Source organism: Candoia aspera, chromosome 3 (assembly GCF_035149785.1).
Source record: "Candoia aspera isolate rCanAsp1 chromosome 3, rCanAsp1.hap2, whole genome shotgun sequence".
NCBI classification, from domain to species: domain Eukaryota; kingdom Metazoa; phylum Chordata; class Lepidosauria; order Squamata; family Boidae; genus Candoia; species Candoia aspera.
Window position 1 is genome coordinate 148,765,076 of NC_086155.1, and position 24,648 is coordinate 148,789,723.

At 38.1% G+C, this 24,648-nt stretch overlaps 1 protein-coding gene across 4 annotated transcripts in view; it reads left to right on the forward strand.

The window, feature by feature from the left end:
• Window positions 1–23,955, forward strand: part of MBP (myelin basic protein) — a 157,555-nt gene extending 133,600 nt beyond the window's left edge. For all 4 annotated transcript variants that reach the window (XM_063299025.1, XM_063299026.1, XM_063299023.1 and 1 more), the window contains exons 5-9: window positions 10,275–10,385; window positions 13,555–13,590; window positions 15,201–15,233; window positions 19,460–19,582; window positions 22,913–23,955. In XM_063299025.1, coding sequence (XP_063155095.1) covers window positions 10,275–10,385; window positions 13,555–13,590; window positions 15,201–15,233; window positions 19,460–19,582; window positions 22,913–22,969 — 360 coding nt within the window. In that variant the 3' untranslated portion in view covers window positions 22,970–23,955. The remainder of the gene's footprint in view (window positions 1–10,274; window positions 10,386–13,554; window positions 13,591–15,200; window positions 15,234–19,459; window positions 19,583–22,912) is intronic.
• The last annotated feature ends 693 nt before the right edge of the window (window positions 23,956–24,648 follow it).

Below are 24,648 nucleotides of genomic sequence, written 5' to 3' on the forward strand. Positions count from 1 at the left end.
TGTTATGGGAGCTGCCAAGAGGTTTTTTTTTTTTATTGTGGTAGCATACAAATATGTCTAATAAATAAATATACATACGTACATGTTTCTTCTGAATACTAAACATTGTTTACCCTTTTAGAAAGAAAGAAAAACATTAATGCAAAGCAAACAAAAGAAAAAAAAAAACCCAACATGCCTCAAAAGAAAGCATTCCTCTTACCTGTACCATTTATATATTTAAACAATCCAACTCTGGTAGAGAAATGTTGCAATTAGTACTAATAAATGCAGCATATTCATGAGTCCTGTACGCAGAACACATCATGCAACATGCTGGGCTTGAGGAATCCAAGGCTGGAGTTAAAATCGCTGGAAGAAACATTAACAATCTCAGATATGCAGATGATACCACTTTGATGGCTGAAAGCGAAGAGGAACTGAGGAGCCTTATGATGAAGGTGAAAGAAGAAAGTGCAAAAGCTGGCTTGCAGCTAAACCTCAAAAAAACCAAGATTATGGCAACCAGCTTGATTGATACCTGGCAAACAGAGGGAGAAAATGTAGAAGCAGTGAAAGACTTTGTATTCCTAGGTGCAAAGATTACTGCAGATGCTGACTGCAGTCAGGAAATCAGAAGACGCTTTATCCTTGGGAGAAGAGCAATGACAAATCTCGATAAAATAGTTAAGAGCAGAGACATCACACTGACAACAAAGGCCCGCATAGTTAAAGCAATGGTGTTCCCCGTAGTAACGTATGGCTGCGAGAGCTGGACCATAAGGAAGACTGAGCGAAGGAAGATCGATGCTTTTGAACTGTGGTGTTGGAGGAAAATTCTGAGAGTGGCTTGGACTGCAAGGAGATCAAACCAGTCCATCCTCCAGGAAATAAAGCCAGACTGCTCACTTGAGGGAATGATATTAAAGGCAAAACTGAAATACTTTGGCCACATGATGAGAAGAGAGGACACCCTGGAGAAGATGCTGATGCTAGGGAGAGTGGAGGGCAAAAGGAAGAGGGGCCGACCAAGGGCAAGGTGGATGGATGGTATTCTAGAGGTGACGGACTTGTCCCTGGGGGAGCTGGGGGTGTTGACGACCGACAGGAAGCTCTGGCGTGGGCTGGTTCATGAAGTCATGAAGAGTCAGAAGGGACTGAATGAATAAACAACAACATTCATGAGTCCACCTCAGTTTTGCAAGGTGTGAACTAAAGATTGCTTCTGAGAATGCATCCAACAGAGAAGTGCACATCATATGTAATGATGCCTTAAGTGTGTATTGCCTGTAGGTGAAAATTGTTAATAGGGATAGCCTGTAGCTAGTTTAAATGCCTCCCCTTTAATGTGCATGTTAAAAAGAGAGCCAGGAAATACCATCTGCTTGTGGGAACTTCCTCAATGATGCCCACGGGTGAAGATAGCATATGCAAGTGGTTTATGATTGATATGTTCATTGAATTGAAGTTAACTTGGAAGAGTAGTTGAGAACTTCAACTGATCTAGAAATTTGCAACTGGATGCCTGAACAGAATCCATTATAGGGACTGTGTAATGTTTAACAGTTCTGTTTACGGGCACATTGTAGGGGCTAGTTATGAAAAAACAAAGCCCTGTATAAGCAGGGTATCTGAAGAACTGAATTGTCCCATACAGGGACTTTGGAAGAAGCCTTTCTCTCCAGGTTATTACTGCTGCAGGCATACTTGGTGAAAATTCAGAAAATTCTCAGTAGCTGCTCCTAAGATTTTTTTATTACTTCTTACCACGTGAGCCAAATTTGCTCTTTCTCCATTGTCTTTCCAACAGCAGACAAACACATTTTATTCAAGAAGGCTCTTCCATTGTCAATGTGTTTATAAAAATACTACCTTGCCTTTTTAATGTATACAAACTACTCAGGGTAACATAGCAGTTAACCACCAGAAAATTTAAAATATTTGACAGACAAAACAAACACACCTACAAAAGTATTTAATAAGAGTTGTAAATCTAGCAGAGGGGCAAGATGGCTTCTGCTAACATTTATGTTACCAGGGGAGAAATTGCTTGCTTGAAAAAGAATGTCTTGGCCCATAACTGAAATACTACCCAAAAGAATATCACTCCCAAGTATGGAGTAACAAGTTTAGTTTCAGCCACTGAGAAGGTTTTTTATCTTGCCCCAACCATATAAAGGTATTCTCAAAGAATGGACTGACTGGTATAGAAGGAGGAGGCTCCTGAGGAATCTTGGAACAAATACTTTGAATTATACCTGGTAAGAACCTGGTAGCAAGTGCAACCCTTGTAGGAAGGTATGATATGGTCCTGCCTGAAAGCACTCACCTTGCATTCTGGAACAGAAGTAGTTTTCAAAGAATCTTCGGTGAGTACAGTGGTTTTCAATATCCCAGTTTGGATGAACCTAAGGCATGTTTCCCCATAATCAAATCTGACCTTCTTGGGAATGAGTACATTTAAGTTAGCATAACTTTGTTCTGCTCTTTTTGTTGTTAGTTATTTTTTATCTTTATATGGTTGCTAGTTATCTTCAGCACAATTTTTGGGCAGAAACACTTCTGAAAGATTAATTAAATAAATAAATGTTGGCTATATTAAATTAGGATGTGCAAGTTGATTCTGGAGAGAGTAGTTTCTTTCAGAAATGAACATAAATACTGCTCCATGTAATGTCCAACAAAAAGGGAAATGATAATGCTCTAGAATAAGGCAGATAATATAATATTGGGTTGTGTTCATCAAAGATGAATGATCACTAGATGGCAGCAAAGGTTGCCAATGTATGTAGATCTTTGCTGCCAGCTAGTGGTTTGTCAGGGTTAGGCAGCCCAGATTTAGTGACCCTAATAATAAAATTATATTTTCCAGCCTTTTTTAGTTCGACTAATAAGAAATATTATTTCCTATTAGTCAAACTAAAAATATTCAGTAGGAAAACCTACTGAAATAATAGCTTTTTCCTAACAGGGTATTTTAGCATTCTTTCTTATAACTAATTTTCTTTACACTTAGTGACTTTCAGAACTTTGGTATTTCTTTAAAAATCACATCATTTCTAAACCCAGAAGATAACAGAAAGGACTACATTTTTCAAACTAAAAGAGAGAGTTGTAAGAATTATTTACTGTATGAGTAGTGGCCAGAATGACAGAAACAATCTGAAACTGTCTGTGCTGAGACACAAAGACTTATCTACCAGACTATCCTATTTCATAGAGTGCATGGAAGATTTTAAAAAAAATGGCGGGGGACTATGCATTCAAGCCTGAGCTTTTTGCATGTTATAAATGTGATAACGTTCATAAAATATAATTCTCTGTGCAAAGTACAGATTACTTTTTAGATAATACAAACTGCTTCTGATTTTTTCGTCAGTTTTCTCTCTCACTCAATGCATGGTAAAAATACATGCTGCAATATAACAAAAAAAAAACAATAATACCACTGTAATACCTTAAAAACTAATACATTTATTGTATTCTGCAAAACCTTGTACTGTAACAAGTTGTTAAATTTTCAAATGTGCCCCAAAAACCTTTGCTATTCATTGTAACAAACACAATTTCCACTGTGGATCTAATACAAAGGTAAATATTCTTTTATATTTATGTATAGTGATTATTTGGATCTTTTTAATCTGTTAACTTTTTTCTTTCTTTTGTCACGTCCAATTTATTTTAATTATTATAACATATCTAGGTTTTCTTTATCCACTATATCCAGTAATCACTATCATTTGTCTCTGTTGGTGATGTAGGGGTTCTTTTTGTCTGTGTATTTCACCACTAAAATATATTTTTAAAGAAGATAAAATGTTAAATTCCACTGAAATAGACTGCTAGGCATACACAACTGTCTGGTTCAGTGGCATTTGCTAGAGAATAGCAGGCAGACATTGTAAATTAATAGAAAGAACAAGGCCAGGCTGCAACTCTATAATTATTTACAAAACCACCACAGTGAAAAATCATACTTTTTACTTGTAGAAGACTTAAATAGATTCAGATTTCCCATTTCAAAAAATTTAACAGGAGTCGTAATAATGAAACTACAGTTGTCATTTTGGAGTTCTTCCTGAGCAAAGTGAGATGAAGTTCTCAATATTTTGGTATATAATGTGCTGCCCATATCAAGGACCTTACTGATAATGCAATTGTTTGGGCAGTCCTGGGCTCTTCTGCTAATGGAGCAAAGCAGATTTTCAAAGAAACCATCCTAACAGTTTTTTATGCCATCTTTCCCCTTATAGTTACTTGTTTCTTTTCAGATGCAGTACAACTATTATATTTCCCGGATGCAGGTACAAGAACTACAGTGATTTAAAAGATACAGTTACAAGAAAGGGTGTAAACACAGCCTTCTCCAACCACTACTCTCGAGAAGCTTGGGACTATAAATGCCATTATTCCCTGCCAGCCTGGAAGATGTCCAAAATGTATGATTGAAGTTAGACTGTGGTTTTATGCAACCTACAAGTATTCCCTTCTAAATGATAAAAAACGTCCATTGTTTATGTTCTAAATTCTCACTTTTAAAAAATGACACATTAGCATTCTCTTCTTGTAGTGTCTTTCGTCTAGCACTGATCATTTACGATGTCCTGTTATTTCAGTGGAGTTTGGCAGGAAAGCAGTGCTGGAGTCCCCTGTAACTTTAATTGACTAATTAAAGGATCCAGGGTGGTCATATTAGTGCCTTCGGTATCGGAGAGAAATTAATTACATAGCTGCAGTTTGTATACTTGGCTAAGAAAAGCTGCACCAGTTGAAATACTGTCTTCTCAACAAGTATGCAAGATCCCCAATGATCATGCTTTGTTTGTTTTTGCAAACACATCATTGGTAGATCTTCATTTTAAGCACAGTTACAATAAAAGCTCACTCAGTCTTTCAGAATAAGGCTATGTTTGGCATGGGTTAAGGGTGGAATAAGGGGTTAAAAGCAATTTTTAAAAATTTATTGTATTTATTTCTTTATCACATTTGTATAGCCGCCCATCTCATACAGTGACTCTGGGCGGCATATGTCTGATGTCTGAATCAATTTCAAGGATAAGAACAGCCCTGTCTTTGTAGCTCGTCATTTTTAAGAGAAAATCCACAGTTAATTCTCTGATTCTACAAGATGGAAAGGCAGACAGTTGAAAGAAAAACAACTAAACTTTACAGCCCCTGCTTTCTTCTCCAACCTCCCCCCCCCTCCTAGTTTATCTGGATGACTGGCATGTGTAAAGAGCTTCCACCACTCAGCAATTATCCACTAGCTTTTATGTACCTGAAAATGCCTGGTTGCCTTGGTAATTCTCGTTGCTTAGTTACTGGAGCTGGCCCCCTCTCTCCTGTGTTTCAGCAGAACTTGTTCTCCAGGCAATTTAGGGCATTCAGAATTTTTTGATCAAGGCACCCGAGACACAACTGTGCCAATCTTAGTTGTAAATCCAAATCTGTTCAAACCACCACAAACAAATAGAAGGTAAGATTGCCATACTTCAGCATGAAGCCACACTGCAGCAGGTGCAGTGAGGATCTTTGTAAGAAGATCAGAAGAGGCCCATGAATTTCATTTTCACTGATGACCAGGATATATATTTTTTCTTGCATGCAGCTAAAAACTGGCTATTGGAAAAGGAGATCAGGATGTTTAAAACAAAAACAGAAACTGTTTCTCCAGAAATCACTCTGATTTGAGAACCATTAATTATTGTTAGGTAACAGTCAGTCAACTATTCTTTGTTGGCTCCAGCTGTCCATGGATAAAGCAGGAATGACGGGATTTAGGAAAGTTTCAGGTCTACATTTACTGCATTTCCAGTTCACATCTTTCTCCTTCCTTCCTGAGTGGCCCTGAAAACAAGGTGATGCAGCATTAAGGAATCGGCTCATTAAAATTAACAGGACTCTTCCTGTATTGTCTTTTTGAAGCATCTGAGTGATCACTCAGAAAAGACAGACATTTCCTTGGTTTTAAAGAGGCTTTTCTTACATAGTTCAGCATTTTCATTCAACTGACTTGGTTTATGTTGCTGTGTGGATATAATTGGACTGCATTTGCTGATATGATAATAAAAACTCTTTCAACTTGTGATCTGGTGACTCAAGAGAAAAGTTTTCAGAAACTTGAGGGGAAAAAATACCAGAAAAACAGTTAGTCTCCAATCTGCTCACAAGTAGAAAGCCACAGGAGGAGTGACTGATGCCAGGTGAAGAAGAGTGACTTGATTAATTAAAATGCAGCACTGAAAGTTGGGATCCTCAGCGATGCAGTCAAAGCACAGTAAAAAAGTCATTGTAACTCTAATGCATAAAGTTCACTAGTTGTGATTAAGAGACTCAGATTTTCTTGTTTGTATAATTCTGAAATCTCACAAAATATTCAAATCTGCCTCTTTGTCCTCAGCTAATGTTTCACAGTACTTGTTTACTTTGTCTCCAACATTTAAACCTAATGAGCATCTTTGCATAACATGGGTCTCTAACACATTCCTTATCCAGACCTGTTAACTCAAATCTGTGCTGTGGCACCACATGATTCAGGGTGTATTAGCCAATTACAACCTACCAGCTGCAGCAAAAAAAATTGGAAGGTTGTCTCTTCCCTTCTCACATCAAGAAAAATCTGCAGTGGCACACACAATCAAGGTCAGTGCTGTCTTGAATCGAGTCAAAATTTGTGTCTACCCCACTCGCTCCTTCCCTTGTTTTATTCCCTCCCCACCTACCCTTGGATATGGCATGCATAAAAATTTAAATGGGCTCACAGGTGGGTTATCTAGAGAGCCCCATTTTCACAGAGCCTCTGCAGAATTTCATCTTAATGACATCAGAAGAGACAACTAATCATCAGATAAACAGTTGACACAAAACAGTGGGAAGTTAGTGGACTCCTCACAGGAGTAAATTGCTGAATTAACTCAGCTTTGGAATTTATTTATTTATTTATTTATCAAACTTTATCACCGCCCGTCTCCCCCACACAGGACTCTGGGCAGTTTACAGTAAAAACAGTAAATGTAATTTGCATTACCTGTTAACAGAGACATAATTTTTTAAACAATAGAAAGTTTATTATATAAGCTTTCATAAAGAGTAAGCTATATATCTCAATATACAGAACAAAAAACAAAAATGGTTGCTATATAATTTTGAGGTACCTTGGGAACCTTCTTTCAGAGCATCTGAGATAGTATCATGGTAAACCAGTATTAGCAGCAGAAGCAAGAATTAATCATTCAGACACTATATTCAAATTTTGATTTAGGTCTTCCTGGAACTGACAGTAAGTGTGTGCATATTTTTATGATACCAAAGAAAAGTTCGTAAAATTGATATTCTAAAATGCATGCTGTTTCATATAGTATGTACTACACATTACATCTTATTTATTTATTTGTTCGATTTCTATAGCCGCTCTTCTCAGCGAGTGACTCAGAGTGGCTTACAACAATATTTTGCCTATAGTCTTCTGGGATGCAACTGTCAGTACACTGAATCAGGGGTTCCACTGGTGTACAACAATGGGAGTTTTTAATTTACATAGAATTATTCATCAGGTAGCAAGTAGAAGAAAAAATGGGTTTTCATGCGAACTATTCAGCACATATTTAATTACCTCCAGATTGGGCTATTATTCACTCTTAAAGATGGAAAGCTGTTTCAAGAGAGCCCAGTGTCATACCCTTCATCCACCATCCAAGAGAACAAGGAGCACTGGAAGTGAATAATTATGAAGTGAATACTTATGATCATGCTTCTCCAAGTACTGATCTTCATGTCTCCAAGATAATATATTAGTCTTGAAGATTTGCAAATATAGATGCAATATTATGGAGGAAGAGAGAAATTACTAACTGTAACACTGAACAATAACGTTTCTTGCTACATCATTCTGATGTAGATTCCATTTGTCCTTATGGCTTACCTAAATCATATGATATATGAAGTCAATTATGAGCTGTGTGGCCAAGGGCTGCATGCTCCAGGCCCCTAGCAACTGACATTGTGTCCAAAAATAGCCAAAAGCCCACATTTCCAGTATTTGGGTGGTGTTCAGGATGGGAATTGGAGAGGTATGCCCCTGAGAGGCCTTCTGCTCCTCACACCAACCTTACTCCCCTCTCCCAAAAGGAAATAACAGTGGGGACAATAAATTGGCTGTGTCTGTTTTTGTGATCTTACAGCATAAGCAGATGGCCAACTGTGTCCAGAAGGTTGGTGTGTGTGTGTGTGCATGTGTGCACACACATGTGCGTGTGCGTGTGCTATATTTCATCCCCTGGCCTGTCAAATAGGAAGAACATTCATCATGACTTGTTTAACATCAACCTTTGCATATAACTTCATACTTCACTTCATTTTTGCCATGTATGTTTTAAACACTGATACCTAAAGAAGATGTCTTTGCAACTTAAAATCATTCAGGTTTACAGTAATGCTTGGTTTAATAAAAGAGAGCAATTTGCTTTTTCTTTGCTTTTTTTCTGGATACTGTCAATCAGCATTGCTTCTAAAACTTTCAGTGGACACAAGCCATCAGTTCCCACAAACTGTCCATTTCACAGTATAAAATACAGGGCACTTCTCTTAATAAGCATCTGGTCGCATTTTAAATGTTGTTCAATCACACTCACAGTTAAGTGCTGCTGGTGACTTATTCCTCATATGTTTGCATGCTTCCGGTATTGAGTTTCAAGAGGTGGCAGCTCCTAAATGGCTTTTTGTATCTACTCTGGAATTTAGAGGACCAGAGAAAATGAGTCATTTGGCTAGCCTCATGAGTGCTGGAAAGCAATTAGGTTAAGGGGCTCATGACTCTGCCTGTCCCTCAGCAGGATAACTCTCTGAAAATGGAACAGAATGAAACCAAATTTGGTGGGGCAACAGAAGCCAGCAAAAGAAACCCCAAGGTTAAAAATGGCCTGGATCCAACTTGAGCTGTGAAGAAAAACAATCCAAAAAAAAATTAATGAATATGTCGGCACAAGAAAGGAAGTTGGGCAGCAGCTCAAAATCCCTCTGCTTGTCCCATTTCAAGCCCCGCTCCATCCTGTTACATGGCTTAGAGCAATGTTTCTCAACCTCAGCAACTTTAAGATGGGTGGACTTCAACTCCCAGAATCTCCCAGCCAGGGAGTTGAAGTCCACCCTGCTGAGGATGAGAAACACTGGATTAGAGTGAAGCTTATGCAACTTCCGGGTGCATCCATACACACAAGCATGCAGATGCAACAGGAAGGGAGAGCAGAACCACACACACAGAGGTAATTCGTATGTACCCACCTTGATTTAACCCTCAGATATACATGCATTAATGCAACATGGGTATTACTTCATTACGTAAAAGAAACTACAGAGGCCTTCTATAGCCATTGCTGCTAAAGGAGTTGAAAAGAGTTCCAGAAGCCATATTCCACATCCTTGCATATCCTTGTGATTCAACAATAGGCAGATGCATGACAGAAGCTTCGGCTTGCAAGTTAATAATAATGTACTTGATCTGCATGCAAACAATCTCAGGTTACTAGAACCCCAAGGAGAGTTTTTGAAGAAGATCTAAAAAGGTCTTTGCTTGGAAACTAGAAAAGCTACTCCTTATCCAAATGCTCAGTACTACTGTACACAGGTGTCTTTCCTGGCCATGAAATTAAAGCATAAAGAATTGTATGTTCTTAGTTTTGAAAAGAAATCAACTGTTGAAGGATACAGTAAGTCTATTACTTCATCTTACCAATAGCATCTAAATAGAATAGTCATGGGTAGTATACCTATAACTTTCAGTTTTAAAAACAGGTTATATTTTTATCAAATCACACGCAACTCTGTGATGATTAAATGGACACATTTGTGTTGTTTTCTTGACAAAAATATAGAAGTGATTCCATTTTGCCTTCTTCTGGGTTTTTTTTTGTGTTTGCTTTATTTCTCATTCTAGTCTTCAGCCCTTTGACTTGCTAGTAGTCTTCCATCCAAGTATTCACCAAGTCTGACTTTGCTTGGCTTTTTTTGAACCAGCCAAGGTCAGCTATTGCAACAAACTAAATTAATAGTGGATGTAGGTGCTTTTGTGCTGTGTTTCTGATAGACTACCCTTGGAAGAAAACGTGTGTTAGCTAAGTACTTTGAACTAATCCCTCAGATCTCTTCTTAAGTCTTTCTGATTCTAATTTTCATTCCCCTAATTTCTTCTTTATGTAAGACCTTAAACTTCATTGATAACAGATTTGATTTCAAGAGGGGAACATGAATTACTTTCAGAATATGTGCTAATCAAAGGTATAACCTACCCTGTGTTTCAGGACTATCACCATGCCGCCAGAGTTAGCCATGTAAGTTCCCTGCCTCATCCAAGGTCTCAGCATGGACGATATGTGGATGACAACCCGGTAGTCCACTTCTTCAAGAACATTGTAAGTGTTACTTCCTTTTAATAATTTCTACTTACGACTTTAGAAAAACATAAACTGCCAGGCCCCTGGTTACAGTATTTTTGATAGACAACAGTGACAAATTGTCCCTGGACCTTTGTCCTGATCCACAGCTCCAAATGGATATGGAAATCTTTTATCCGTAAATCCTGCTCTATTCTATTCAATAGGAGCATCAGAACTACAGATTCAAAAGAATATGGGGAGCCATTTACTTTGGGTGTGGATGTGTATATACACATATGTGTGCACACATGCGCCTGTCTGTGGATTTTACCTATATATACATACATACATACATCTATGGGAGTTCCTTCGGATAATTAATATATTGGAGCCAGCAATTTTATGCATCCTTTCTGGAATTTAAACATCATCCATAGGATTAGATTATGAACTCAACTATTTATTCAATTTGTAACTTATTTTCCCTCTGTATCAGGTTATTGTTAGATCTAAATAGTCAATTCTGGATGAAAATCTATCTTTTTGAAGTCACATACCAAAACTAACTGCTCTGATTATTTGTTTGATGTTTTTAAAGAGGTGCTTTAGTATCCCTTATAAAAAATAAAGCATCAGATCACTGAAGATTGGCTTTATTACTTTTCATTCTTCTTTCATAACAGGGACATGGGAACAACCCTCTGTCACAACAGGGCATTTTTAAGGGAAGAGATGGCTACTCACCTTAGCCATAAAGAAAATTACAAAGGAATATGCTTAAGAACAAGGTGAAAGAAGTTTGGCCTACATCAAAACTTAATAATAATAAGAATGTTCACACTACCTTCCATTTCCTGAGGAAAATGAACCCCTAGGAACATATTATGGCTGCTCTCTGGTGCCTAACACTCACCCAGTTGGGATAATTAGCTACAACTAAAACGCAATCCCAGACAGAAGCTTACAAGCCATTCTTAAGTGCTGAGGGCATTTCTCATTTGTCACGTTGCCTTTAATTTATGGACAGTTTCGTTATAAAGAATTTTAATTTTTTTTAGTCTAATAAACTGTTTCTGATGTTTTTTTAATTGTGTAGAGATGTGTAAATCTCTCATATTCATCTGTATAAACCAAGCCCTGCAGGCATATAGACAGAAGGGTTCCTGAACAGCCGCTGTTAATTGAAGTAAATTTCCAGCCTGAGCTTCTGAAAAAGTGCAGATAGAAATTTAAATTCCTAAAGATGAGCTAACCTGAGATCGTGCAATCAAGGTATCTTGTCTGATACCTCAGAGATGAACTAAACTTATTCTGAGTGCAAAATAAGTAGTGAAAGCAATACCGTATGTGTCTTCAGCTCTTCTTTGTCCAGTAACATGTTTTAAAGCAAAATAGGTAATATCATGATTCAAAAACCCAAGTTTATTGGCTACTTTGGGTATGAAGAATGTGAAGAAAATGGTTGAATATGAATTACTCCTCAATAGCTAACTCCTACATGCAATTTCTCAGTTGGCATTATAGAGCTAATTTTAGTGACAGGGTCTATCTGAGAAGAATCACCTACTACTTAATACAATTGTAAGAGTTATTGTTTATTTATTTATTTAATAGATGTATAAGGCCACCCAACTCACACACGGAGACTCCAGGCCGCTTACAGAATTAAAAACTATAAAAACACAATAGACACTCCCCAGTGGCAACAAACACATTAATACAAGCCACATGATTGGCTCTGAAGCAGCTTGGGGCCCCCAGGCCCGTTGACAGAACCATGTCTTCAGGGCCTTCTGGAAAAGGAGCAAGAAGGGGACCAATCTTATATCTGGGGGGATGATGTTCCAAAAGGAGGGAGCCACTACGGAGAAGGTGGGATCTTTTCCTTGGTCCCACTAGATGTACCTCCCTAACTGAAGGGACCTGCAACATACCAAGAGTTATGGTTTTGGGAGTTCAAAATTGTTCTACAGATAATACAGCTGTGCCATGGATAGCCCTTCTAATGTTTGATGTCCCTGTAATAAATTTGAGCAGGATTTAGTTGTGTTATAATTGAAGGTACAGTGGTTTCCTATAGATATGCAAATGCCATGGAATCCCATTCAAATAGCTTTGAAAGTTGAGAAGCCAGGACATATTAATTATGTATCAGTTAAAAGATATTTAATACTAGTATTGGTCATCAATCTTTTTTAGTCCTGAAGCTTATGATGTTTAGCCTGTATTATAAATAGCCAACTAGTCTGCATGCATGTCTCTCCTTATCCCTTACAAGCACACATATATATTTCCTCCCAGTGGTCAGTGATCTATCAACAAGCTTGAGAAATGTTTGCAGAGATGCTTCCAAATTTTTTAAAGATGGAAACTCTCCAATAAACGCCATGTAGGCTGAGCATGCTAAATAGGATGATGAAGTTATATTAAGTGAGATGTAGGATAAGCTAGCATTCTTCCCTGCAACTGTTTGTGGCAGGGTTGCTTATAGAAGAAGGGCAAGCCACAATAGTATGCATAGCTGCACTGAGCAATATCTTGCCAAAATTGCCTGCCAATGAATCTCCGCTATCTAGAAAGGCTTCTTCATTTGTAATGATACGTCCCTTCCTGGATGCTGATGCCATCTGCATATAGTAATAGCCAATTCAGATTCTAAGAGCCTGAATGGCATCACATGAAGAAAAGAATTGTAGAAAATTTAAACAAGCCCTAATATTTACAGAAATACACAAAGAAAACTTTAGATGGAAAAAAAATCAGTGTGACACTCTGTCCCCCAGTTTCAGGGAGATCTAAACATCTCAGTGTGTTAGCTGACTACTATGGGGAGAAAATGGGAAAGCAGGTGGGTATAGGGTGTACGGGGGTGGTGGTGGTGAAGAAAATTAGAAACCCACTAGATAGCAGCAATGAGAAGAAGAAAAGGTTTGCCTTTGCTGCCATCTATTGGTCATTTGGAATTGTCAAGCTGGGAAGGGGGATGCAACAGAAAATCCTCAAAGGAAGCATGGGATTCCATAGAGAGATAGAGATAGATAGATGATAGATAGATAGATAGATAGATAGATAGATAGATAGACAGACAGACAGACAGACAGACAGACAGACAGACAGACAGATGTTAGAGATGATAGAGATGAAGCCTATATATCTATATATCTCTCTATATATGCAAATTCTTATTTTTTAAATTGATTTTCAGGTGTCACCCAGAACAACTCCTCCCCTTCAGGCAAAAGTAAGTGCTTGCTGTGAATATTTTATATTATTTTATGTTAAGTCACAAAATTGGTGGTAAAGCAAAGACTGACAATCAGGTTTCCTTATCTGAAAATACTTCAGTAAACTTTTTTTTTTCAGAATGTAATCTAAATGGTACCTCACAGCACGTATGTTATTGTTTTAAAATACTGCTGCACACCTGCTCACAGTCTGTACTGCTGATACTGTAGCAGTAATCCCATGTGATCCTTAGAGCCCAACTTCACAAACAGGGCCACCAACTGACTATCTGCAGAGTAACATCGCTAAAAACCACAAGAGTCACACAGATTGTAAAATGCCCTACGGTCATGGTAGATGCCATACCCAAACCTGGGTTGGGCACATTTCTGAGTGGGCTCCCCCTCCCTCCTTGACGCCTAGCCAGATCTCGGTCATACATGCAAGGCTGGCCCTTTCACCAATCATTAAATTATGAATAAGGGAGGCCTTATGTAATGGTAAGTGGGAAAGACCTTGGGAGATGGGGCAAAGAGATGCTGCCTAGGGAACAGTCAGATAAGAGACAGCATAGCCTGCAGCTGCATAATGGGCAGGGCAAGAGGCTCAGAAGGGACCCTCCTTAGTTTCTCAGGCTGTAAAGGAGACGGCAGGAGAATTGTACTTTCAGACTTGTGAGATTCTGTTAATGTAGCCTTACAATAAAATAGAATTAGCTTAACTGGTCGTGTTTCCTGTCTGGTCTACCTGGGAAGGCTGACACCTTAGTACAGGCTGACCTGGCATTAAGAAACAGCAGGCAAGGCCACCTAAGTTCTGATGATCAGGTAAAGGAGTCCAGGTGGATGGAACTTAGAAACAGTTTTAACCACTTAGGCAGTGCTGGCCCCTCCTGAAGGAGGGGATGGAATGATTCTTTTCATTCTGTGGCCCATTATTTCAATATCTAATCTAATCTTTAAAAGGATAGTTTCCACCCACACTCTACCTACTCCATTTTTTTCCCCAAATTTCTCTACATGTTTAGCTTCTGAATGCAGAAAGCCAAACTACCTTGTTTGGAAAACAGGCCTAGAACTAGTTTTTCAAATCCTGGCCCACAAAATATCAGAGATTGAAATGGGTGGATGAAAAGTATGTCACCTGCATACCAGAGGACCACAGAGCATTGTATTTAACAGACCTTTAAATGCTTTACCATGATTATACTGCAGTAGGCAGTTAGACAAGGCATAAGCAGGGATGGCCCATATTCTCTCTTTGGTAAAAATCATGTACACATTAGACCAGTGTTTCTCAACTGGAGCAACTTTAAGATGTGTGGACTTAAACTCCCAGAATGGCTGGCTGGGGAATTTTGGAAGGTGAAGTCCACACATCTTCAAGTTGCTCGGGTTGAGAAACACTGCATTATACAATGGGTTTTATAATGCACATCTGAAACAAGAAATGTGGTAAATTCTAAACTTCCACATTGAAACTGTAATCCAAACATCTTGGACTTTACATATATTAATCCACATGACCACAATAACCCTTTTCTACCAGCTCCACCCTTGGCATTCTCAGTGTCTTTATAGTCCATGGTGGTTATCATGTCACTTTGTTTGTTTCTTACATGTGCAGGGGAGAGGATTATCCTTCAGCAGATTTAGCTGGGTAGGTGCTGAACACACTTCCACTTGCAATGATTTTGTTTTCCCCAGGCCCAAAGAGCATCTGTTTGCTGTCTTGCTTTTCTACAGCTGATGCAGAATTCCAGTATTTATATATTTATTTTTTTACTTTGGCTTGTTTGCTTTGTTCTTACTGATCCATTCCTGATTCCAAAGCAGTTTCTTTATGTCCGTGACTTAATTGCTTGCTTTTATCCTGAAATGAGTCAAGCTTAATTAAGATTTCTTTTGCCTGAGCACAGAGCACCTTCACTGCATGGCGAATTGCATTCCTTTAAGGCTCCCTAAATGATGTGTGTGACCATGAGATGGAGGGGGAGGGAAAATAAAAGTATGGCTTGCTACTATGAACTGAACACAATTCCAGTTCTGGATGGATTCAAGAGTATGGTACACTACTGGATGTTGCCGTATATTCTGCAACATTGCCATGCCCCGATATCTTATGTGTTCTTCAACTATTCATTTTTCAAAGATAAACAAAAGAAGACGTAGAATATACAACAGTACTTGTTCTACACTAAACGCTGAATTGTGTATGTGACAATGATGTAGAGAACAAAGTAATGCAACTAAGTATTTTTTTCTTCATTGGGCATAACTTTTAATCTACTTGTCCCGAAGTCTTTGCCCTGGAACTAGAGAGGTCTGGAATGCTAGCCAGATGTGAAGGGAAGTAGAGCTATCAGTTCAGATTGGCAAAGGACCCTGTTGTAGAATCAGGGTACATATGGAAAAGGAAATTAAAAAGGTCTCTTAAAGCATTCACCTTGTCCATCTCAGTTCTGTGAAAATAGGCAGGAAGATTATTTTCTTGCTGGGAGAAAAGAGTAAGCTTATAAAAATGTTCTGCAAGTGACACACAATCGAGCAGAGCAGTTTCAAAGTTAGGGGTTATTTCTCCTTCTGCTCTTGGTCATAATCCGTAATCTTTATTATTTTTTTTCTTTTCCTTTTTTGAATATATGTATTCACAGAATCTTAAAGTAGATTTTCTTGAAAGTGTTCACGTTAAGCCAGTGTGACAATGAATTTGTCTATTATCTATATAGTTAATATACTGTATATAACTCCCAACTCACAAATAGTGACTCTAGGTGGCTTACATAGGGTTAAAACACAATAATGAATAACAGAAAACCACAACAACACAACACCATACACCACAACTGAGGCCAAGCTGCAAACATACTGCAGTCTCAAAATGATTATTGGATGGGCTTAACCAATGCTATGGGCCAATGGTCTGGGGAAAAAGCAGGTCCTCAAAAATGTATGAAAGGCCAACAGGGTTGGAGCCCTCTGGACTTTGGGGGGCATATGCTGTTCCAAAGGGCAGGCACTGTGACAGAGGAGTATGTTTCCTGGGTCCACTAGATGACATTGTTTCATAAAAGGAACCCAAACCATGCCCCTCCTGCTGGCTCTCGCAGGATGGAAAGAAATTATCGGAGACAGGCAGTCCCATAAATAACCCAGCCTGGCAGCCCCATGTAGGATGTGTTGCAATAGTCCAAACAGGAGGTAACCAAGACATGAGTGACCATGAGCAGGGCCTTTCAATCCTGAAAGAGGCACAATTGGCACCCAAGATGAATTTGTGCAAAGGCTTCTGCTCTTCTGGCAGAAACTGAGTCCAAAAAGACACCCAAATTACATAGCATGTCTGGTTGGGAGATTGCTGCCCCATCCAGAACTAAAGACAGAAGGACTTCAGACCTGGAGGACCCCAAAACTCTCAGCCACTTAGGTTTGCTTGGGTTAAGATGAAGCCTGTTCTTCCCATCTAGATTCCCCCACAATCTCTCCCTAGGTATTCATACTAGACTGGGCCTCAGTCAACTCCAAAGGACTTGCACAGCCAGAGTCCAGCTCAGAGCAGATCCAAGCAACTTCATCCAACAGATGCCCAGAATAGTTTAGGCATCTTCGCAGCAGCCCTGTAGATGTTTCTCTACCCTGTCCTTCCTCAGGAGGGACCAGGTCACCCTAAACAGGGCTGATGGCCAGCAATCTACAAATGTGATAAGAACAGAAACCTAATTATGTTTTGTTGCTTTTATTGCCACAAGATAACCCTTTAAAGCTCTTACCCATACTCAACAGGGTTGTTCCAGTGGCTGTCTAGGCATCTCTTCTGCCAGTGCACCTCTAGAATAGGCCCTTTCTCCCCACAGTGGGGAGCAGATGGGGAGAACTCAAAGGCTTGCAGAGAGCATCCTGACCATGACAATAGGTTGATGGTAACATCGCCCAACTCCAGATCACATCATTAGGTCTAACGTCATCAGGTGTAATATGTGACCACTGCTGTGCGCTGGCCCACAATAACTTGTGGCAGGTCCATGCTGGTGATGGTGGCCATGAATCCCCAAGCCACATCCAACCCCATGCCCAGGGAAGGCAGATTAACATTCAGTACCATCAACTTCTATCACAAACTAGCCACAGCACAGAGGTGCAAAGTTAAGGGGCACTATGCAGCAGGGAGGCTGGTTCAGTAGTGGCAATCCCATGTGCTCCCTAGAGCCCAACCTCCCCAGCAGAGTCTCACAACCAGTTATCTATGGGGCAGTACCTCTGAGCACCATTAGGAATTTTTGGATGACTATAGCCACTCCACCAGCCCTGTTGGAGTGGGTTGTTGCCACAGTTGAAATCCATGCCTAGCAAAATAAGCCCTGTCATCCACTATTAAACCATGACGTTGCCTGCCCTGGCATTCAGTAGCAGCTGCTGAAACTCAAGCATTGGGACCAAGTGTAGGGAGTGGGAATATGGAATCAATATAACTGAGACCACCTTCCCCAAGAACACCCTGCCTGTCTCCCATCATATGTTCTGAAGTTATAGTTGTCTCTATCAGGATCATCAACTATAAAATTATATTGGAAGATAGCTATATTTTTCTAATAATTTACGCTCAAATAGAATATTCTGTACTCTGTCTTTGGTAAAATTGGCCACAAGGTACTCATGAAAAACATGTAAAATTATTGCAAGTTTATGAGAATATAGCTGGAACATCATGGATTTTGTAGAATTCAAGGAGAATATAAACAGAAGGGACTCTCATAAACCAGTAATTTACAATAAGATTGCATTTGAACATAAACGTGTATTGTTGGCAAAGTCCATTACAAACTGGGCCTTTTGCAAACCCTGAAAAGTGAGTACCAACTGCTTTTTAAGTCCAGTGAATACCTGAATTATCTGCACAATAATCCTATTGATGTTTTTCATACTAGGTAACAGTTGGAAACCATAGGAAATTTGCTGGATGTGGTTGCTGCTTAGAAGGCTGAGCAGGTCATCACTTCATTAGGAAACACTTTAAAAAATAAAGACATAATTGTAGTGTGTTGGCTGAGGCAATTTGCATAAGTCTATCTTTAAGATTGCTTATTACCAATGCTGGAAATGAGGCTTTCACTTGAAGAACTAGTTACAAAATAGATTACTATTTGAAAAATCCTTTGCATTACTTGTTCTCTTCATACAGTTATGCAATTATGTTCAACCATCTTTCTTCATTTTAATTATGCTTTTCAAAAGGGGATAGCAATGATCTGTAAGTACTTGCTCCATGATATCCCGTTTTTCTGTTGTTCTGAATATTCTGTTCAGTAGAATATTTTCAAGGGATTTCACTCTTCTAAAGATGAATACATTTATTCTACCAGGATCTCCTTCTGGTGGTGTATCATTAACTGCTCTCATCTGTTACCATTTTATAGACTGAATACAAAAATGAATTATTGTAATAAAAGTAATTATGGATCATTATCACCTCAGGCAATTTCTAAACAATGGGAATATATGTGTAGTAAGATAAGTTTTATATGTGTAGTAAGATACAGATGTCAATTTTAATGGAATTGAATTCACCTTCCAGTATCTCTTCTACAGAAGTTATTGTCCCCTGAGTATCCCTTTTTTGATAATTGTTTGGATATTTTCTTTCAACATTAGTTATTTGCAGAAAATTCCCATGCTGCTTGCCATCTATGACACAGGGCTATAAACATTCACACAGAAGTCAGTGACTCCCATAGGGTTTCATCCAGATAAATGAGATTCGCCCTTCAGCCATATTCAGTGATAATACAATTCAGCCTTTGATCATTTAGTACTCATTTTCCTGAATGACAGTTCTACATTTTAATGGCAATCTAGGGATATTTGTGATTTTGCTTTTCTCTTTTGCAGGGTGGTGAAACTCACAAACCTGGATATGGCAGTGGCAAATTCTATGAGCATAAATATGCTCACAAGGGGCATAAAGGATACCACCATGATGGCCAGGGCACACTGTCTAAATTGTTTAAACTGGTAAAGATAATAATAAGAACAGCAGCAAAAGTAACCAACATTGTACAAGGATGAGAAACTTCCCTAGCTACTGGGTTATATATATTGCATAGCACAGGGAATAGTCTTAAGCAATTGTCTGAAAGATCTGAAAGCGGAAAGTAAGTGGGTATTTGGATGTCTGATAATGGCATAAAAGATCTAAGCTATGGCAAATATCTTTGTCAGTGCCAGTCCAAAGATAAGGAATAACGGAAACAGAGAACAATACAAACAGTATGTGTAATAAAACAAAACCCAGTGAGAGTCATTGTGCAACATGACACAGGAAAAAGTGATGTTAGGGGCATGAATTAATACTGAGGTTTGTGCCCAACTCCAAGTTCGTAGACTGAAATAAAGAGCTTTAGAAATTTATAGTTTAGTAATTTTGTTTTTCCTTCAGATGCAGATAAATGAGAGTAGACTCAAATTTGGGCCTCCCTCATGCCAGTCCAACACCCAAACCATGACTCCATATTAGGTCTAGACCTCCTTTAGGCATGAAAGCCGGCTGGGTGACTTTGGGATTACCATTCTCTCTCAGACCAATCTACTTCACAGGGTTGTTCTGATGAGGGAAATAATTGCTTCAGTGTTGATCTGTCATGTTTTTCAGGTTTAATAGTTCATATGATCATTAGATTTTTACTTTGATCAACTTTATGATTATAAATATTATATCATAGTGAACCTTCAAAGAGTGAGCAAATAATGATTTGCCATACTACACAAAATTAAACATTTATAACAACAACTTTATAATAAAAAACTTTAAAATCTTTTCAAAATCAACAATGCTTTTGGCAGTGTTACGCATTTTCATTTATATTGATGGGATATTTTGGAAATTATCCTTCAGGGTCCAGATTTTCTGAGATTTTTCTGAGAAAAAAAAAAAATGAACACCTACTTAATATTTCCAGGATTTAGGTCTTCAAAATTATGTGACATAACAAGTGGAATGAAATTCCACTAAAATAAATAGTGCTCGCTTTGAAGTATATGTGGAGAAATATTCCATTCTCTTTTAAAAGGATTTTCTTACTTTCTTATTTTCTTCGGTTTTAAGTACTTCAGTTTCCTTTAGTTTTAACACTGTTTCACAGCAGCTACACACACCTACACACAAGTATACAAAAATTATTTAAATTTGTAAACCATTAAGGTTTCACTGTTAAATTAGCCAAGTGTTCCTCCCAATGTTTCACTTGACAATCTCACAACCCTCTAACACTGGCCATTCTCCTTAGACCTGGTAATAGTCCAAAATATCTAGACAGAGTCAATTTTGACTATGTTAGAATTAGGCAAGCATTTTCTACTAATAAATTTTATTTATCTTATTTATTTATAAACAATTTTATTATTTTATTTTACTCAGAATTCCTATAACCAAGAAATGTCCCTCCAACCTCTTCCTAAGCATCAGCAAAAATGCAGGCTTATTTTGTACAGTAGCTTAGCATGAAATGGTCCCCATTATTATATACTATCCAATATATTTTTTAACACCTGGTTCCTAAGACCAGAACTAATTCAAGGACAGCTTCCATGACAAGTAAGGGATTTAATAGGTCTACAATAACATAGAAATCAGTGATTCATGGAACATAATTAATAAGCCATTAGGTATAATTACAGTACTCTATCATTTATGAAACTAAGCAATAATGTTTTGGCTGGGTAGTTTGAGATTAAAAATGAACAGGGAAATATTGAAATAAGGTAGTGCAGTGCTCACTGAATGATTAAGTAATTATGGAAGCACACATTTTAAAAGGCTAAGAAATACACTGAGCAGCATGATATAGACAGAAGCATGTATTTAAAAACTGAAAAAGCAAGTTTAAAAAAAGTTCCTTAATACTGGGAATCCTTTAAATCAACCTGATAGTACAGTCCCTGCCTTCTTTTTGCAGCTTTGCTAGAGCCGCAAGAAGAATAAGGACTGGAGAGGCTGGAATGTTAAGCCTGAAGGGCTGTCCAGCATGAAACTGAACTGTTTTCAGAGAGAGTGAAAGTACTCAAAACATGAATTATGAACTGATTTCAGGGAGTATTCTGGGCTTCTCAGAGCTGCCTTGATTTTTCCTATATTTTGACAAAGTGAGGAGATGGGAGGGTTTTGTTTCTGCAATATCTAGCTAGGGTAGGAAGCTAAGTGACAAAATTATTTGGTGCTGGGAATATGTCAAAAACTAGGATTTGTCCTGACTAAGCAAAGACCACGCCGAGACGAGGAGAAAGTCTCTAGTGTTTTATTACTGCTATTGTAGACAGAAAATCCTACCAAACTGAAGGATCGTGGGAAACTCAGACATATAAACCCCAACACTCAAGGCGGGTCTGCTCTGAGTTTCTTTGAAGGACAGTTCAAAGCCTCTATACTACGCATGCGTTTTCCCCCCTGGATAGGGGCCCCCTCCTGCTCACTATCCGTACACATAACAGGATTTGCTGATTTACTTCTCTTTCCCAACTTTGTGAGCATAGGGAAAACATACATCAGAGAGTTACAAACTCAGAGAATATGAATTATTCTTGCAAATGAAAGCACTATTTACTCACAGTTGTGAATGTTTGTTGAAAACCTTGAGTTGTAGGCAAACATTAGCATTAACACTTTATTTCTTTTTTTTAAAAAAAATTAGTCTTATTGGTTTTTCTAGCTATATCAGAGATTATCCATATGAACTAAATAGAAGATACTAGAAATGCTTTGCTTATCTACCATATTATTTCAGTAATTTCAGAATAACTGACAAATTGCTAATCAAAACTGCAAATAAAATGTTAAAATGCAGAGCAATTGATAATCAACATGGTAACCTAAAATTCAATTCAATAATTGCTACTCTTTATCCGTTCATTATCCAATATATCATCCCTATTGTCGGGATTCTATTAGTGGCAGCCAATACTCAGAACAGGAATGCAAAGAATGTAAACATACAGTGACCACTAACAAGTGAACCTGAGAAACGGAAGGCTAAGGACTCTATTACATGGATGGAAAGTACAGGAAGTGTGTGTTGCATTTGAAATGGAAGGAATGTAAATTCTGTTTCACCCTCAGTCTTCTCAGTGGCTCTCAATTATTTGTGATAGCTACCATTTCTGAATTACAATAAAGACTTAATTCCTAATTGTGTTGCTCAAATCTTGAAGAAGATTCAGCTAGTTTGTGCCTGCTTTGAGAGCCTGACAACTATTTTGAATGGAATTGGGTATATAAAACGTGTATATTATAACATATTCAGCTGCAGTATGTTAATTTTAATCCTGTCTTTTTCTTTCTTCTTTCCAAAGGGAAGCTCTGGTTCCAGACCTGGTTCCCGGTCTGGCTCTCCTGTTGCTCGGCGCTGAAACTCTGAAGATGTCACTGAAGGGCTACAGTCTCTGCTTCATAACATAGCTGTCCAAAAGATTAATAACCAATTGCAGAATTCCTTAGATAAAAACCACAATCTATTTGTTAATGTCAGTTGAGTTATGCATGCAGTAGGAATATACAAAACTATATTGGCAAATGCTGACCAAAGGTTGAAAAGCCAACAACAGCAACAACAAAAGCCTCCCAAACTTGCAAGGTAGCTTGTTGTCAGCATTATTTAGGAAACATAACAACATTCCCCATCTTATTCCTTCTTCTTCAAGGTGCTTCCCAAGAAATATAAGGCTTTAATTTTCAGGAACATACAACATTAATTCCCTTTCAGATTTCTTTTTCACTAAACTTTAATCACAGAAAATATAACACCATTTAAATTAATGCAGTCATTAATGAATCTTTGAGATCTTTGCTGTAAACAAACAACAATAATAAAAATGTGCAGAATGTTGTAAGGGCTGTTTATCCAATGTTTTGATTTGGCTTTGATTTGTTGTTATTATTTGCCCTTTTTCTGTATCCCTTTTCTCTCAGACTTTTTGTTTTTCTTTTCCTAACTGGATCAGGCAGTCATGGAAAGGCATATTACACGGGGAGTACAAGGTATGTTGCAATGTGGAAGAAGGCAGCAGTGAATGTTTCAGTGTGTTCAAGTAATGGTCATGAAGAACAATTATACAACCTGTAAGCAACTTCTGGTGCATAACCAATTGCTTGTCACTGCCAACATATTGAGAAATAAGAGTGCTTGGGAGAGAGAAATGAAGCTATCAAACTTGAATTAGAGTAGTTTAACAACGGTAAAAATAAGGGATAATCCCAGAGAACAAAAATCTAGACTTAGATATGTGAAGAGTGGTGCTCGCTGCAAAGTAAATTTTTTTGCAGCGAATTGTTTTTAAAACGTCTAATGTGTCAATTCCAGAAAGCCCTTTGGTGATGAAGTTTCAGATTGCAACTGCACATATAAATTTAGTAGTTGTGGCTGTCTTGTTACTGCAGCAGAGATAAACATGCAGTGAACCAAAATAAGATATACTGGGTCGCTGCAGATAATACACATTAGCACTAATAAACTAGAGGTAAACATTAACAGATCATACATGAAGATATATGCATGTGGAAATGGGTTTGCCCATCTACATGAAGAAAAATGCTCTTCTGAATTGCACTATTTTAAAACATTAAACTTATTTTGTTGCTTATGGCCTTCTTTTACTCTTGCAAAGTTTTGTTTGAGCTTATATGTTGTAGACTATATTTAGGCCCAAGCTGGCATCTGCCTTAATTTATGCTAATAAATACCAGAAGTTCTGGGCATTAATGCCACCTGACATACAGGAATACTGTGGCTGATAGATCACTTTAATCTACCATAGGTTTTAAGTAACAGTCTTAATATGCAGCAGTGAAAGATGAGAGGGTAGAAAAATACAGACGCTGAACAAAACCGAATTTACCAAACCTGATAAATAGATATGTGCATGCACACACACACAAATACACACATCCCTCTATTACATCTTCTTTCAAATTGTTACTGGCTATGTGCATTTTTCTATGTGTAGCCTCATCCCGTTGTGTATTCCACAACGTAATAGTGAGTTTCATTTAAGTGTATTGTTTTTAAAGTGTATGAATACAACTCCTGAAA